General features: G+C 52.7%; 1 protein-coding gene across 1 annotated transcript in view; it reads left to right on the forward strand.

The window, feature by feature from the left end:
- The window catches only part of STK11 (serine/threonine kinase 11), a 31,272-nt gene extending 13,423 nt beyond the window's left edge, over positions 1-17,849 (forward strand). The window contains exons 7-10 of the mRNA XM_030256744.4: positions 5,169-5,226; positions 12,276-12,469; positions 15,918-16,137; positions 17,290-17,849. Coding sequence (XP_030112604.1) covers positions 5,169-5,226; positions 12,276-12,469; positions 15,918-16,126 — 461 coding nt within the window. The 3' untranslated portion in view covers positions 16,127-16,137; positions 17,290-17,849. The remainder of the gene's footprint in view (positions 1-5,168; positions 5,227-12,275; positions 12,470-15,917; positions 16,138-17,289) is intronic.
- The last annotated feature ends 216 nt before the right edge of the window (positions 17,850-18,065 follow it).

Here is an 18,065-nt window from a genome sequence, read left to right on the forward strand (position 1 = left end):
CGGCTCTCTGCAGGGACACGGCTCCTGGCTCGGTGCCGGCCGTGCCGGCGGCAGGTGGTGCTGTCAGTCCGAGCTCTTCCGCTGCCGTCGCCGGGGCTCCCCCAGCCCCTCGGCACCAAGGAACCACCAGACCCCACAGCCCCCCTCGGAGGTTATTTTAGCTTCCCTGGCCCTATGCCAATGATGAAATCAGTGATTTCCATGTGTTTCCAAAAGCATTCGCCAGCTTTAGCAGCTTTCTGAAGGCGTTACATAAGGCAGCGCTTCCAATGGCGCTCGGCACAGCCGGGATCTGGCTGCTCATGGCCTGATGTGCTTCACATCGTACCTGCCAGCCCCAGGGAAGAGCGGCCTGAGCTCCTGTGACATTTCACTTGTCACTGCTGACTCCCAATGTGGCCTTTAAAGGAGCTGGGAATTGCCCAAATGGAGCAAATCCTATAGTCCTGTTGGTCCAGCAGCAGTTCTCCTAAAGCATCCAGCAGAACTCCTTGGAGGTTTGTCATCAGCCTCTCAGCTGCACTTAGTGCTTCCCCCAGGGAAAAGGAGCATGGCAGTTTTCTCTTTTCCTGTTCTGAGGATATTGACAGCTTAAAATCTTGTGCTTCATTAGCACAATAACTCCCCTCCTAGTTCTCTTCCCACCCCTGTGTGAGATCTGGAGCCAGAATTACCTGCTCTTCCCTCTGCCTGATTTTACATGGCGGAGCCTTGAGTCTGGTGCCCTTTGTCCATCTCTTACAGCCTGAGCCTCCTCCCGCATCCTCACTGCTGTCAGTTTGTCTGTCTGCATCCCTGCTGTGCTTGTGCACCACAGAGGTGGGAGTCGAGTGGGTTTGGCGAGGAGAGGAGCTTGTCTGGAAGGAGATGACTTGACTGCTTTATTTCAGGGCAGTGGGAAGCCCTAAGGATCCCTTTTCCTGTCCTCTCTCCCACTTGAGAAGTCTTCCACCCCTCATCTTGCTGTGTACAAGCTGCTACATTGCAAAAGCTGGCATAACATTCTGATATTCCCCTTGCTTGGTGTGAGACACATTTTCCAGCGGTCAGTGTGCCAGGTGGCCTCAAGGGGGATGAATTCTGGGGGGGATTGCCCCAGCTCTGCCTGCTCTGGAGGCCTGAGCAGCTCCCGAGCATCTGCTGAGGCCCAGGGCTGAGCCATGCAGCCGTGGCACCACGTAGCTATGGTGACAAACCTGGATGCTTTATTTAGTTCCTGTTTTTCCCCCAGAACATCTGCATTTCCTGGTCAGTGCTTGTTCCTCCTGCAGCAGGCTGGAGCTGCATCCATCGCCTGTGGATCAGCTACTGGAGGTGGCTGTGCTTGTGTGAGCAGCACAGACACCCCCAGCTCAGCTCTGTCGTTCTGGTAGTTTTGTCTCATCTTTGTGTTGCTTTGAAAGGCTCTAAAAGCCCTCACAGGGCTGCAAGCGCCTGGTCTGGGTTTGAGTGAGGCAGAATTCAGTGCAGCAAAGTGCTCATTTCCTCTGTCTGCCAGGGCTGTGCTGACCACAGGCACCACAGCCAGGCTCTGAACCAAACACAAACACACTTTGTAAGGTTTTTTTTTTGTTCTTCTGTTGACTACTTTTGTAGTGTGTCTTTACTTTTTCTTCCCCTTGAGCTTGTTCTTATCTTTGTTTCCTTTTTCCAGAACAGCAGAGTTCAGAAGACTTAAAGCTTCAGTGGTATTTAGCTTGTAAAGAGACTCTCATGACAGTATATCCTCCAGATTAGTTGGGATGCTGCTCCTCATTTTGTCTCCCTAATCAGGGATGAAGCTTTATTTGTACTCTTCAGGGATGGAAAGAAGCAGGGCTGGTGATGTTTTGTGTGTGCAGTCAGGAGAGATGTGTCAGAGTAGAAGGGTTTATAAATAGTCTTAAGGTTCTTCTGGCAACATCTGCCCATGGCTTATCAGCTCCTGTGCACTTTGCTTCTGGACCAGAAGAATGCACAAGGTCAGCTTTCCTCCTCCTGGTCTAATAGACTTTTACTGGAAGAGGAGGCTGCAGCTCTGCATTAATCAGCATCTGGATTGATTTCCAGGCCCTGAGACCGGGGACATGGTGGTTGGATCCTCAGCAGTTTGTTCTTTCTCTTCCATGACTTTCCCTTGCTGGGACAGTGAGGGGATGCAGCCTGGTGACAATGGGATGCTTTAATTCTGCTGTGGCAGGGGTCCCCAGGGCTGTCTGTGCCCTTCCAGAGGCCTGGCCTGGATCACAGGCTCAAGATTTGCCTGCAGAGGGAGTTTGTGACCAGAACAGCTGGCTGAGTGCAGTGAGAGGGAGAAGGTCCTGCCTCATTTACAGATTGGCCTCACGCTGCTTTTACAGTGGTTGTTAAATGTTGGACCAAGTTGGAGACTGAAGTAGAATCCAGGCTGAGTCTGTTAACCTTGCTGTTGGATTTCTTCCTGCTTCTCCAGTCCCAAATCTGAGACTGTCCTGTGTTCTGAACTCCAGGAATTCTGCCCTGGAGCTGTGCCTGTCCCAGATCACTGAGTGTAGGGGGTTGTGAGTAGCTCAGGGCAGATCCATGATCTCCAGTTTCTGTGCTGGATTTACAATAACGTGCCAATATCTGTCACCTACGTTGGACAGTGTGTCCCCAGCCTGAACCAACAGAAAAATGCCAACACCACAGTGAAACATGGAGGGCATGAAGAAGGAGAAAAAGGACAAGGCACACCCAATTTCCTCCATCTTGTCCCCTTTGAACCCCTTATCTAGAAACCTAAAATTTTACTTTTGCACCCGTGCCATACTTAATTATTACTTATATCAAACTTGTAATTCATCCTGTAAGATTGAAAACTCTTTTCCATGGACAGAGATCACAGCCAGTGTCTCTGGGGGCTCTGTCCAGGGGGGTTCCTGACCCCTGCAGGGTCCCAGGGCAGCCAGAGGGAAGATCTGGACTCCCACAGGACTCGGTGATTCTGTGGCACCCCTGTATGCACACAGCAAATCCTCTGGGAATGCTGAGGAGCAGAGGTTAGAGCTGGGCCTCCTGCAGCATTCCCTGGCACAGCCTGGCCCGTCCCTGCTCGCAGATAAACTCCAGGGAAGTCTTTACCCTAAATGGCCGCGAGCGGCGGCTGCTGCGGGCAGACGCTCCAGGATGACTTGCCTGGTGAATAGAACATGATGTTTTGTCTTGCTGAAGCCTCTCTTCAGTGCAGGACTTGAGCCACAGAGCTGCCACGAGTGACTCAGAGCTGAATGTATGAATGTACATTTTCAGTGAGGACGTTTTCTTTCAAATGTTGCCCCAAATGCGATCATTTTTCATTGAAGTAAAAATTCCTTTCACTCGATTATTTTCCTTCTGCCTTTTTAATGGCTTGAGAGCAACAGCTCCCTGTGCCGTGGCTGTTTGTGACTACTGCTCTTTTAATCATTTACCTTAAACTTTTTCTCCTGCTCGTACCAGTTTCATGTGGTAAATGCCTTAAATTTCAAAAACACCTTGAAGTGTGTTTTTTAAATAAATCAGTGGGGGGAGTTGGTGGTGTCCTGACTTCTTTGTTTCTTACAACATGAATAAAAGAACCCTACCAATATTTGTCCCCTAATCTTCATGGGAGAGCTCTTTGCAGCCCTATTTCTTAAAAAGAAAAAAAAAAAAAAGCCAACTCATTTGGGAAGCTCAGCTGTGAAACTGTCTGATCATCTTATTAATAGGTTCTTTAATTAGGTGTGGGATTTTTTTTTTCCTCTGAACTTATTTCTTTTCCTGTAACGTGAGGAGAAATTCCATCTGAACGTGAGAAAACTCCTTTGCTGCCAGGGTTGAGCTCTGGAGCAGGTTGGAGTGGTGGGGGGGCAGGGGGGAGGTGTTGTAGAGTTTCCGTCCTCAGAGACCTTCAAAACCCAGTCCAAACAATCCAAAACTCTGTGGAGTTGGGCTCTGACAGGGGACAGGGAAGTGTTCTGGAGCAGTTTTTGGTATCACATGTGCTGTGGTGATTTATCTCTTCCATCACCTTTGAATTGTAGGTTCTCTCCTGCAAGGCCCTTGCAGCTTCCTGCTTGTACTAGGATGTGTCTTTGCAGCCCTCACTTCCCAAGTGTCCACCCAGATGTATCCCCCACCCTTGTGTTCTCAAGGTGTCCTTGTCCTGGCTCTCCCCAGCACTCTGCACTGCTTGCAGAATTCCTGTTTGACAGTGAGTGCTGCTTCCCAGACTTTTCTGGTTGCTGGTGGTGGGTTCCTCCTGTTACAACCCATCTCCAAACCCTCATTCTTCATGCAACCTGTTCAAGACTTCACAGTGCAGGTGCTCCAGGAGCAACAGGAGATCATCCAGTAAAAGCAAAACTCCCTGTAGTGTTCAGCCATGAGGGTTTGTTAATATTCAGTAGGTGAATATATTCCTGAAACCTTCATTGGAGAATACCTTGGATGCTGCTGGATGAAACTCTCAGGGTTCCATTGGCTTATTGCTGAAGAATATGGCAAAATTGTCTCCTTCCCTTCTGTTGAGTTGTGAAGCTTCTGCAAGGCAGTGGAGCAGAGTGGGCATGCCAGGAGACTGGGATGTGTTTGGGGAATTCTGGTGTTCAGGGAATCCACCTCCCTTTCTGAGGGAATAGGGATAAGCTGCTTTTCCTGTCCCTGCTCCACCCCAGCAGATGATCCCAGAAATCCAAGTCCTGGCCAGGGCACAGGGATTGGCAGCAGGATGACTTTTTTTTTTTTTTGGTGGTGGTTCTCCCTTGCTGCACCTCAAAATAGAATTTCACTAGACCAGAGGATCTGGGACATTAAGCAAGTGGACATATGCTGTGCCTGAGGCTTTGGCTCTTCCATGGAGGAGGTTCAATGGAATTATCTCTGAAATGCAAAATCTTGATGTTCTTTCCTTGGAGAATTTCTTGGAGTTGTGGTTGAGGGCTGGACAAGCCTCAGTCCCTGCACGGGGAGGGAGGGATGGGCTGTACCTGCAGGTGGGAAGCTGAGGAGCAGACTGGAACAGGTCAGCAATGGGATTGGGATTTTATGCCGAGTTTCCAGTGGTTGATGGAGCAAATCCTGCCTGGAGCTACCAGGACTGGACACAGCATGGGTGTCAGGGAGGGAAGGGCAGAGCTTTGTGCTTCCTGCCTTTGACTCAGCTGAGAGTGTCTGTGATCATACCTGGACTTTTTTCTTCTTTTCAGGGATGCTTGAATACGACCCAGCCAAGAGGTTCTCAATACAGCAGATAAGGCAGCACAAGTGAGTGTTCTCTTCCTGCTCCTCCTGTACCTGTGCTCCTGCTCTCACTTTCTGTTTCCTTTTTGACAGCAGACACATGGAAGTCACTAGACCTCCTTCCTCCAGCTCTGCTGGGGCTCTGGCAACCTCCACTTGGCTTTTTTCCCCCCATTAGAGCATCCGGTGAGGCACTGGAATTGCTAACCAGTAAATAAGGAATATGTTGGAAGTCTGTTTGTGGCATGCCTGCTTCTGGATAATTAAGGGTTCTGGATAATTTTTTCCAGAGGCCAGCAAGTACTAATGGAGCAGAACAGGAGGTCCTGAAGGCTGTGTTATTGTAGTAGGACTGTTCAGTAACGTGTGTTAGTTCTGGCCAGTCTGGGGACAGAAATATCCCCTGGTATTTGCTCCATATGGAGTCAGTATGTGGAAAAGCGTTCCAGGACAATAGGAAATTTTTTTTTTCTTTCTCTTTAATATCACAGTCCTCCCTCCCCCATATCCTCCCCCATTTTCCGTGCCATAGTCACGGGGAGGGGGTGGGGGGGGAAATGCCCCGTTATCACTGAGGGTTTTTTTAAGGATCTGTTTGAACACGCAGGCTCCAAGCAGAGATTTCCTGGGCAGATAAAAGTAGAAGAACAAAAAGCATCATGAGGCTGCTTCACTGCAGAGGCTGCATTAGCTTATCTCCTCTTGGAATGGGAAGTGCTTCTGAGGACAGGCAGAGCTGCCTCTGGACTGCAGCTGCTTGGCCTGTGAGCCTGCCCTGATCCTTTTGGGAGCTGTAAAAGCAGGGATGTGATCCAGGGGGGTGCTGAGCCCACTCCATACTGCAGGAACAGCACTGCTTTCCTCTTGTGTCTTTGGAAAAGCCGTGTGCTGTCAAGGGATGGTCCCTGGGAGGTGCCCAAGGAGCCACAGCCAAAATCTGAGAGGCCTGAAGTGCACTGGGGTTCTGCAGGGAGTGAATGGGACCAGCTCCAACAGGGATTGGAGGGACCAGGGTGCAAACAGAGCTGGGGGGCGGGGGTTATGGAGCTTCCCAGGCAATTAATTAATTGTAAGCATGAGTCTTTTGTAGTAGCCAAGCCCCATGCCTGGGTTGTTTCAGGGACGCTGACAGGCACAGGCATCTTCCCTTCAAGGCTGCCTTTCTCTGCACGTGCCTCCCAGTACCAGTGGCCATGACCAGAGGGATCAGCTTGCCATACTTTGTCAGGAAGCACTGCAAAGAAGCAGGAATTAAGTCTTTGGAGTCATCAGTAGGTGCTGAGAAAAGCACTAAAAGCATTTCCCTTCCTGTGGCTGCAGCGGCCACCCCTGAACTCAGGAGCTGCCCTGGGCCCTCATGGGTCACTGCCAGGTGATTGAGCAGCTTCCCCAATTCCAGATACTCCATTTTGCCCTTCTCCCACGTGGCAGTGATTTTTTGTATCAGCATTGCCCAGCTGGAAGCACAGAGGTGTCTCCAGAGGTGCTGCCCATAGTCAGAAAGCTGAAGAAACTGGAGCACACCTCTGGCACAGGGCAGCCACCGAGCTCCTCGGCTGCTGTGCTGAGGCTTTTCATCCCACAGCACTGAGAGGGGCTGAGGAAAGGCTCTACCTGCAAACCCAGGAGCATTTCCAAGGCTTAGGCTCTTATTAGTTTTGTGTGAGCTTAGCCAGTGCTTCTTAACAGGCTTTTCTCCCCTATTAGTAATTGCCTCCTTCCTCCTGCTGTGGCATCTAGTAATTGCATCAAGCACAGCAGAGCTTGTGGCCTGGGCCTTGGATGTGTCTTATTAGCTTCTTTTTGTGCTAAAGAATCCAGAGCTTGGTTCTCCTGCCTTTTCTTTAAATAGAAGCTTAGCCCTGATGCTTAACCTGACCCTGTTTTTTTTTTTTTTTCTGTAAATGGAGCACAGCAGTCAGGACAGCAGGCAGCCATTCGGGTATTGGCAAAGGGGTTTGGGAAAGCACTTTAGTAATAAGACATTTGATTTCTAGAACCCTTAGATTTCATGTATTGGGGTGAGTAAATCATTAATGATTGTGGGTTTCTCTACATTCCTCCCCCCCCAAAAACATGTGCTAAGGACAGGAACTAAACCAGAAAAACATCAAGCAACTTCCCCAGGCTGCCCTGCTGGGATGGATCCCATCTCAAACCAGAATCACCCTGTGCCTTTCTATGCTGCTGGAAGTCTCCTTTTATGTCTTTGAGCTGCTGTTCCTGGGGACTCACTCATATGGACAGTTGGGATCATCAAAGTGCTCTGAAATCAGCAGGAGCAGCCCTGGGCCCCAGGCAGGGGTTTTGCACTCAGGCTGCTGGACCAGGCTGGTGTCAGGGTGTGGGAAGGGTGATCCCAAGGGAAGCATCAGAGAGCGAGTGTCCTGCAGCCACAGAGTTGGGGTTCAGGATCTCTCCTTCCCCACTTCCCCTTCCATCAAGTGTGAAGGCCCTTGCAGTGGGATCAGGGATAAAATCAGTGGCTCAGGGGCGCTGAGAAAGCACCAAGGGAGCACAGAGTGCTGTTCCATAGGGAGCAGAGCTGCAGGAGGCAGGGAAAGCATCCAGGCAGCCCAGCAATGGTAATCCAGCCATTCCTCCCATCGTTCCTGTCAGCTATTCCAAATGCTTTTGCCCTGCAGCAGCAGAGGAATGCTGGAGGAAGAGTCTGCTGAGTTTCATCCCTGCCAGCTGCTTTCCTCCCTCCTCACTCCTGCAGCTGAACTGCATCAAACTCCTGTCTCTGCACTTTTAGTAGAGCAGGACAAAGCAAAATGCTGCTCTGTTCAACCCAGACCTGGAGCTGGAAATGGAAATGAGTTAAACTTCTCCCAGCCTGTCATCTCAGAATTTAGGAACTGCCAGAAACCTTTCCCTGCAGTAGCAGTGGAAGAGCCTGAAAACCTGCTTTCCCTGGAAGGATCTGAGCGGGATGATGTTCAGTGGAAAACCAGTGCTCATAGCTCAACTCGAGGAATATTTGGTGCTCCTGGGCTGGGGATTGTAGGGCAGGGAGGAAAAGCTGCCAAGAGCCTGGGAGTTCCATCCTCCTCCCTATGGATTATCCACCACCTCCCCTCTGCCCTGTGCTTTTGCTGAAGGACTTCCTGCTCATACACCACATTTTGTTACTAATTCACTGACCTGCTGCAGCACTTAAAGTGATGAAATGGATGCAGAATTCTACCTCTGTCCCTTGTTTCCAAGGCAACCATCTTCCCTTCCCTCTCTACAAGTGTCACACTTAATTTGTTCAGGCGCAGATCCGATTGCAGGAGTTCATAGCACGAGAGGGGAGGCACTTCCACTTTTTGTTAGTGGAGGTGAATATTAACCTGCGGGCTGAGGTCTCCTTCTGCCCTCCTGGAGCTGCTGTGCTGCCTTCCCCAGCTCCTCTGGGGTTGGAAGTGTGCCTCTGGGATGCTGTGCTGTTTAAACCTGGGTACCAAACCCCTTGGAAATCTGTGTGGTGCTGCTGAGGCCTCCTTTGCAGGGGCTGACTGTGCTCCTGGGCTGTGTTTGAGGGAGGGGAAGGGCTTCTCTGAGCCTCTGCTGCTGCCTGTGCACCTGTGGGCTTTCCCCATCCCTTATCTGTAGTGCCAGGCAGTGATCTCCCCTCAGCAGGACACAAAGAAGCATTCCTCTTCCTTCCTGAGGCACCTGGCTCAATCTTCCTGCCCTCTGGCCACACACGGAAGGGATCTTTCTTTCTTTTACCCACATTCTGCAAATCAGTTTTGTGACATGGTGTGTCAAAGGACTGAATCTCCAGAACTTCTTGTAGGAGTCTGAGCCATCCCTGCTACCTTTGGGCCTGCCACCAGCTGGGAGAAGCTGCTGTTTTTATACTTCTGTTTGTTCTGAACCTGACTGAAGAGCTTGGACATCTCTTGATCCAGCAAGAGCTGGAGCAGTGATTGCAGGGACACTGCTCTGTGTGTGTGTCGCCTTTCCCTGGGACACTGTGTGCCTTCCACAGCTGCCTGTGAGGGAGCTGAGCTAAACTGGAGCCCTGTTCATTGCTGCTTGTGGTGACAACGACCTTCCAGGGAGCTCGAGGCCCTTACATGGCATCACAGGAGGTGGAGAATTGCTCATCCTGACCCTGGCTGGCAGGGCAGGGATCTGCAGCTTGGCATCTGCTCTCAGAGAAAACCATCCCTGTGCAAACCAAGCCAACTGCAATGTTTGTGACCCAAATGGGAAGTGAATAGCTGGGAGTGTTGGAAAGCTGCAGCTGTGCTTACAAGATTCTTATTTTAACCTTGCTTATACCAGGACTTGAAAAGAGCAGAGGGAGGGCTTGTGATGGGAGATCTGAGCTTGGGAACTGCAAACCAAACGGGCTCATTAAGCACTGGGCAACCCAGATTCCTCTTTTCCTTCAGTCCTTGACCCTTGCTGTCTTATCTCCCTGTGGCTGACAGCAGCCAGGCCACTTGTGCCTGGCAGGATCACAATTAACACTTGTGCTGCTGCTGCCCGGGGCTTCTGAGCTTTGCAGGGCCTCAATGAGCTTGTGGAATAGGAAGAAATAAATCCCTTACTACTGCTGCCTTCACTCTGAAGCATTTCTAAGCCACTCCCAGCCCCTTTGAAATACAGAGCAGAGAGGAATCTGCCTCTTGCAGAGGGATGTTCTGCACAAGGGGCGCTTCTGAGATCCAAAATATTTTCTTCACCTTCAAGGTTAAAGCAGCTGCCACAAGCACCAGGTAATTCTGTGTGTGCCAGTGCAGATGGCTCAGAAAACATCCCTGAAATTGGGAATAACTGGTGGAACAAGGCACTCATCAGCAGGGCTCTGACCCAGCCCATGTTTTGGGTGGCATTGAGGGCAAGGTTGAAGAGGGGCTTTATCTCATGGCCATCACTGACCAGAAGCTGCTACTTCCTGGCTCAGGCAGTGGCTTCCTGAGGCAGATGAGGGTGTTCCTCCAAAAGCCAGTGGTCCTCAGCTGAAGAGCAAATCTTTGGTGACACCCTCCAGCACCAGCAGAGAAAGCAAAATGTCTGTCCCTGCTGGAAAATCCTTGCCAGGAAATACTCCACTACTCCATACAGAATCGCTCAAGGCTCCTTCCAAGAGGTCTTTGAGTTTTCTTAGAACTTCAATGGATTTCTCTTTTCACTCTCTATCCTCATTACCATATATGCATATGCAAGTGTTTGAAATCACCTCCCAGAGGATGGAAGCATAATGACTGGAGTACAGTGATTCAGGTTTCTGCTGCTAATAAAAACCTATTTTTACTCTCCTGGTAAGTAGGACAGGAGGGAAGAGTGAGGCAGAGCTGAAATACAGCAAAATAAAAACACCAGTTACCATAGACATCCAGGCTTTTTCCCTTTAAAATTCTCCTTTCAACAGCGGTCACTCTGACCTCATTTGTCCTGGATATTCCCTTCTCCCGAGGTCTCTGGTGTGGAGTTTGGATCCCTCCAGCCCCCTGGCAAAATCAGCTGGTTGCTGGTGGTTCCTCTGCCCCTGTGCTGCTGATCCTGCCAGGCTGGATCAGCCCAGGCTGTCTTGGCAGTCATTCCTCAGTGAACAGAATCTCCAAGGAAGAGAAATGGATTGATCTGATGGGGAGAGCAGTGTGCCACGTGTGTCACCAAGGAAGCCATCCAAGGAAGCCATCCATGGGATCTGTGAAGGGCCAAAATCGAGTTCAGCTGGTCCAGCAGCTGGGATGGGCTTTGCTTAACTCTTAGTGCCCCTTCAGAGACTAGAGGTGACAACTGCCAGATGAGATCTGAAGCAGTTCCTGTCCCTCTCCCCAAACAACACCTTCCTCCCTGCAGACAAGGGGCTGCAAAACTCCATTGCTGCAGAGAAAACAGTTTAAAGATGTTAATGGTGAAGCAGTTTCTGGATGAGAATTCACCCCTCCCTTGAATCCTGCCTGATTTGTCCCAGTAGCTGCATTTCCATTTGTTTATCTCCTCATTCCTCGCTTTCCCTGATAGTTTTGTTAGAATCCCACTTTTTTTTTAGGCCGGCTGTCAAAGCAGTGTAAGACTAGAACAAAATTATAATTACAGCTCTGCGCAGGAGGTGCCTTCAGCCTTCCTTCCTGAAAGGAATTTGGAACTGGGGTGATAAAAACCAGATGGCTCAGGTTGGTGAGAGTTCTTGGGCTGGCTCAGGCCCTCCTCCGTGGTTGGAGGCCAGGAGTTACGGAATGCCAACTGCAGGGTGGGAAGCACTCGTGTCCCGTCGGGCTCATGTGGGCTGCAAAGTTGTGCTAGAGGTACCTGAGTCTGGAGGAACTTCTGCTCCCACCCACATTTAGGGGGTCACTGGGAGTGTGGAGCACTCCAGCAGCGCTTCCAGGAGATTTTGGGTGCCCACATGCAGTACTGGGAGATGTCCCAGACAGTCTGGAGTCAGAGCTCTGCTATGGGAGTACCACAGCAGATGAAAACCTAAGAGGTTTATCCCATCTGGCTCTGGGATGCTGCTGGGAAGCAGCCTGCTGGATTCCTGATCTGATTAAGAACAGCTTTCGGAGACGATATCCTTTCCTGGCCAGATGGCAGCAAGGGTTTGGTGGTGATAGGAGTCCCTTGAGACAGGGGGGGATAAAAAGATAAAGTAGAAGCGTTTCTGCTGTGGCCATGGTGCAAACTGGCTCTTAGAGGAAACTGCTGCAGTTACTGCCCCTCTCCTCAGGCTGGGATCCTGCAAACTTGTGTCTGTTGTGCTGGATCATTCTCAGCTTCAGGACAGGGCAAGTTCCTTCTATCCTGCTTGCTTGGATAATAAAACTCAGGAGCTCTGGCAGCTCTGCTGATGTTTTGACTTACAGATAGTTTGGGTTGGAGCTGGTGATGGAGAGAATGGTCCTGAGCTGCCCTCTGTGCCTGTCCCTCTGTTCCTGTCCTATTCCCAGTGTGTCCTTCAGCACACCCCAATACTGACACCTGGCCAGACCTTTTGGTGTCTCCTCACCTGGCACGGGTGGAGCTCCCAGCTCGGAATATTGGGGTGGGCTGGGGCTGTGCTCATTGGAGGACTCCTGCACGCCTCGTGCACTGACCCAGCTCTGCCCTTGGGCTCTCTGCAGCTGGTTTAGGAAGAAACACGCTCAGGCAGAGGCGCTGGTGCCCATCCCTCCCAGCCCCGAGACAAAGGACAGGTGGAGGAGCATGACGGCGGTGCCTTACCTGGAAGATCTGCATGGCTACAATGAGGAAGAGGATGATGACTTGTATGACATTGAAGATGATATCATCTACACTCAGGACTTCACAGTACCAGGTAGGGGAGAAGTGGTTGTGGGGGATTTTTTTTTATTATTATTTTTTTGTGTTTAAAGCTTTTTTATTCAGGCCTCAAGGTCTGAATAATCCTTTCAGCAGAGGAGATTCTTGGTTGTGGAATGGTATGAGTGAGCCATGATGCTCCAGATTCCTCAGTCCTTGATTTGATCAACCAGGATGCCCATCCCAGTGTTAGCCCTGTGCCAGCTTCTTCCCTTCTCCCAGGAACAGCTGCTGCTGGACTCTGCAGTTAATTCTTTGGACCGATTTTGCTAGAATGAGAGTTATTTGTGAACAGAACCCTGAAATGACTCTGCCTTCAGGGTATGTGGCACACTTGGGGGATCCCCATGTGTGGGATACTGGTCCCAGCCTGGTTCTTGCCTTCCCAGCTCCATGTCCATCCCAGCTGAGCAGGGTGAGCCCTATGCAGGCAGGTGTCCGAGGTGAGGGATCACATTGGGAGCACTGACAGCACGAATTTCACCTTCCTCATACAAACAGCAGCGTTTAAACCCAAATCAGAGCTGTCATGGCAGATGACAGGCAGATTACTGACAGATCTTCCATGTTCTCTATGTAACTTGTGCTGTTTCAGAGGGATTAGAGACATAAAGGATGAGAGGGGCTGGTGGGGTGGGATGTGCAGTGTTTGTGGTGGGCAGGAACCCCCTCAACACTGGGAACACACTCGTGGGAGGAGCAGGGTGAGGAGGGTCCCAGCACAGACCCTCGGTGGGTTTGTGAGGCATTGCAGAGGCGGGGGCAGCTGCAGAGGGAATAAATATTAATTTCTCCACCAAAGTCTTCCTGCAGCATCCCTTTGAACCTGCCCGGTGCTGCATTTCTAGCAGTGATCCCATATTAAAATATAAATGAAAAGCCCCCGTGTAGATGGGGGATCAGTTGAGCTGTGGCTCTGCTGGGCAGCCCGAGCAGGAGTGTGAGTGACTCACGGCTGGGGGTGGGTGTTGGGTTTGAGGCGGGGGAAAGAGGAAACCTCATTAAATCCTGTGTTCTTCAGAGGAAGAAGGGGCTTTGAGGAAGTGCTTTCATTTTTAAAGGGTTATTTAAAGATTCATGCAGCTCTGTGGGGAGATGTAAATGTTCCAAGCCCTTGGTTCAATCGGTGTTAAACATCCCATGCAGGAAAGTGCTAGGAGAGGATGGAGAGGAGGATGGCTGTGGCCTGGAGGCAGAATCCTCAGTCCTCTCCCTGGTTTGTGCAGTGAAGGGATGTGATCCTCCTGGTCTTCCTCTGTGCTTTTGTGCTGCCTCAGGTCTAGGGGCTGAGCTCTGCTCTTTCCTATCCTGCATTAACCCTTCCTCTGCTGCAACCCCATCCTGCAGCACCTCCTCCTGGGATTTTCAGTCTGAGGCTGGAAAATACAGCCAGGACTGGAGCTCCTGAGCCAAGCCTGGTGCTCAGGAAGCTGCATTCCTGGCTGCTCACGGTGCCCGTGTGCTCAGTCTGACAAACAGCCATTCAAAGGCTCTTTGCGGCGTTATTTTGAAACCTTTTTTGGTGCCTGAATGAGCTGGATGCGGAGCCATTAAGAATGTGAGGGGTGGCAGGGATGAGCAGCCACGTTCCTGGTTCCTCTTTCAGCTCTCCCTTTATTTATATTATTTTTAGCCCTGCTGGTGGTGAGGGTGAGGTGGGCAGGAGCTGCTGGGGCAGACACAGCGCTGGGTCAGCGGTTCCGCGGGGGCAGCAGTTGCCAAGACTTCAGCCCGTGCTGAATTTTTATTTTCATTAATTTGAACGTCAGCAACTGTCATTGGTGAAGGAGGTAAAATTAGCTCACGATTCACCTCCCTCCTTGATATCCATAATAGACTCCCGGGACTGTGCTTTTGAAGCAGGGAAGGAGAGGAGGAGGGAAGAGTCACACAAAAGACAAGTGAGCTGTTTGGATAGATTCTTTTTCCCTCCCCAGTCAGAAATGTTAATTGACTTGGCCCGAGTTCAGCCGAGGGAGGGAAGGAGAAGTGCTCAGCTCTGCTCTGAATGGGGTTGTTTGAGGCTCTGCAGTTGTGCTGGAGGGATGGCACGAGAAACCTGGAGCTCGACCCATGGGAGCCCCATGGCTGGAGGTTCTGGGGCTGTGTGTCTCTTCTAGAACTTGGCCCCCTGAGCCCTTTCCAGCCCTGGAGGAGTCCATAAGCAGGGCCATGAGCTTTGTGCTCCTGCGCCCCTGCTGTGCCAGTCACTGCCACAGTGCTGGGGGCACTGGCACATGCCCTGGAGGGGGGCAGAGCACCCCATCCCTACAGTCCCTGAGCTGGGCTGGGCCAGAGTTCCAGGCTGGGCAGTGCCAGGGTTGGGTGCCAGGAGCCAGGAGCTGTCCCTGGTCAGTCAGTCCCTGTCTGTTCTCATGGCAGGAGCAGCCCCAAGGCAGCGAGTGGAAGCTGTGGCAGCACTGGGAGCCTTGGGAGGGATACAGGGGGAGGTCCAGGAGGAAATCAATTGCGTGTGTATCCCAGGATACACCCACCCCTCCCTCCCCATCTCTGGCAGTGGCCAGGGATGATGTGGCGAGGTACAGGGGTCCGAGGGGAGACCCCCAAGGTGCTCCCCCAGCGCAGCCCTGTGTGTCCCCCCCGGCTCCCAGCAGTGGGGTGATGGTTGGCGCAAGCGGAGCTGACGTCCCGCCCGGCCTTGGCAGAGAAAGGATTGAGCATCCTTTAAAGAAAATTATACATAATCGTCTTACAGCCTTTGCTTCCACTCAAACCTCTGAGTCATAACTGAAGGGCCCTGGAGCATGACGTTCCTGCTGGAAGGAAATTGCCTCGGCTGGATCCGGTGGGGGGGAGCCAGGGGCCTGACGAAGCCTCTCCTCAGCCCTGTGCTGGGCTGGGGGCTGCGCCGTGCTCCTGCTGGGAGCACCCCGGGATGCAGCCACATCCCTCTGCCACTCCCCAAGTGAGGGACGTGACCCCAGCGCCAGAGATGCCTCTGGAAATGGCTCTTCACCTGCTTTGCTGAGTCACGAGGAGCTGAGGAGGGAGAAGGGCTGATGACACCCATGGGGTGTTCCCTCAGGGGACAGGGACACAGCTGAGCCCCAGCCCTGCCAGGGGAGGCTGCCCCGTTCTGCAAACACACCCAAACCCTGCTTGTACCCCAGGTTGGACCTGCAGGGAAGGCAGGAGGAAGAGGAGCGACCTCATCCACTGCTGCACCTCTGCTCCCTGGAGGAGCTGGGCTGCTGCCTGGGGTCTGGAGCAGGGCACACAGTGCCGGGAGGAGGGGACACTGTGTGCTGGGGAATGGGGACCAAACCAGCCCTCGAGGGGAGTGGGCAGGAGGAGCAGTCTCCTGGGTTGGGGATCCCTCTCTGCTGCGCAGGAGCAGGTTGGGGTTTCCCGCAGGAGCAGATCCATCCCGGGCACTGGGAAGGGGATGCTCCTTGCAGATCACCGTGGCCGTTCCCTTGCAGGACAGGTGCCTGAGGAGGAGGCCGGGCAGAACGGGCAGAGCCGCGGCAAGGGGCTGCCCAAGGCCGTGTGCATGAACGGGACGGAGCCGGGGCAGCTGAGCGCCAGGGCCAAGGGCGAGCGCCGGGCCAGCGCCTCCTCCAACCCCTCCCGCAAGGCCTGCTCCGCCAGCAGCAAGATCCGCAAGCTCTCCACCTGCAAGCAGCAGTGAGCTCTGCCCAGGTACTGCTGGGACACGCCGGGCTCTGCCCCACGGAGCGGGGAGACATCTGAGCCTGCCCCGGCCGTGGGCACGGGGAAGGAGTTGAGGGGTGATTTGTAGTCTGGGTCCTGAGCATCCCTCTGTAGGATCCCGGGTAGCCAGGGCCTGGATCTCCTGGATCTCCTGTGGTGCTGGGGGTGCAGAGCCCAGAGGAGACCCCCCGTGCCCTGCTCTATTCTGCCCTGTCATGTGAGAGGTGCTGTAGTGATCTCTTTCCCCTCCTGGGCTGTGGCTGTGCCGTGACACCCCCTTTCCCTGGCACCATGGGCCCTCTGCCCTGCTCCCTGCCTGGATTTGGGGAGCACAGAGGGATGCCGAGCCCCAGGGTGTCCCCAGAGAGGCGCCCATGGGACCTGCCCCTGTCACCCATGGCCAGGCCACTTCCAGGGGAAGCTGAGCCCACTCCCTGCGTCCCCCCCTCCTTCCGGCTCCTTCCTCCCCAGCTCCAAGCCCTGTCCCCTCCTTCCCACCCCTCATTCATAACGAAGCCAGCAGTGACTCATGTTCAGCCTCATCCGCCCCCGGCCTCATGCTCGTCACGGCGCTGCTGGGGCTGAGCTCTGTTATCTCCTGGATCACGACCAGCTTTGTGGTGTGAAAAAAGCCCAAAATAAAAGCCAGATCCTCCCCCTGCAGCTGTCAGAGGCCCGTGGCAGCTCCATCTTTAATTCATGGGGGCAGTGAGTCACCTGCGGGGAGTCAGGGGAGTCAGTGCAGCGGGACTGGGATGGGGCTCCCCGGGACCTGCTGCTCCTCCTGCTGCTGCAGGGAGGGGAAGCTCCTCCAGCGCTGCCCCAGCCTGGCTGGGTCACTCCCCCTCTTAGCCTAGGAACCTTTGGAAGGAAGGGAATGCTCCCCTCCTTGGCATAAAACATTCCTTGGCGCTGTTTTCTCCTCGGGGATTTTGCTCTGGGCTCACCTGGCTGGGGGACCACGTGCTGTGGGAGCCTCTAAAACCTTCCAGGGACAGCACAGGGATCCTGGGCCCCTCGCTCCCATCCCAGGATGTCAGAGGGAGTCCCAGGGCAGGGTGCAGAGCAGGAGCAAAGCCAGCACCCCAAACTGGGCAGCCCCTGCCATCCCTAACCCCCTTCTCTCCGTTCTCCCCACAGCGTCCCTGGACCCAGGCCAGCCTGTGTCCCCCTCCTTGCCCCAGCTCTGCCTCTCTCCTGGGACTGGACTGTGCTTGCAATCCAAAAGGAAACCAGAAGAAACCAACCAAGGAGCCCAGCCCCCCCTCCCTGCCCGCACCCCCTGCTCCGGCCAGCGCCAGGACACGAAGCTGCAGTGGCCAGACCTTCCCCATCGGACACCTGGGAGTTGAACTCTGCGGCTGCCAGGACGCTGCCCCCTTCCCCCCAATCACTCTTTGCCAATCAAGACACTGATTATGTTTTTAATTTTGCGATGGGAAGGGTGGGATGAGGGGTCTGGGGGGGTGGGACCCTCCCCCTCCCCCCTGCCAGGCCCCCCCGGCCGTGTAGAGTCGTGCAAAGCCATTGCCGTGCACTTTATGTTTTAGACTACTGTTATATATTATATATTTTCCTCTTATTTTTGTTTTTTTTTTCTTTGTTTGTTTTTTGTTTTGTTTATATTTGCGGTATATTTAGAGATTCCTACACATCATGATGTGTTAAAATAAACCAGATGAGGAAAAAAAAAAAACAAACAGATATGAAGACAAAGCAGAACTCTATTACACCTGCATGCTGCACGGGGGCTCGGAAGGGAACAGGGCCCAGGAAGGGCTCAGAACTTGGGAGGAATCTGGGCTCCAAAGGGATCAGGGTGGTGGCAGCCACTTGGCTTTTTTTCTGCTTTTTTTTTTTTTTTTTTTTTGCTTTTCTCCCCCTTTTTTTTCTTTTTTTGTTTTTTTTCTTTTTTT

This window comes from Taeniopygia guttata, chromosome 28, assembly GCF_048771995.1.
Source record: "Taeniopygia guttata chromosome 28, bTaeGut7.mat, whole genome shotgun sequence".
NCBI lineage: Eukaryota > Metazoa > Chordata > Aves > Passeriformes > Estrildidae > Taeniopygia > Taeniopygia guttata.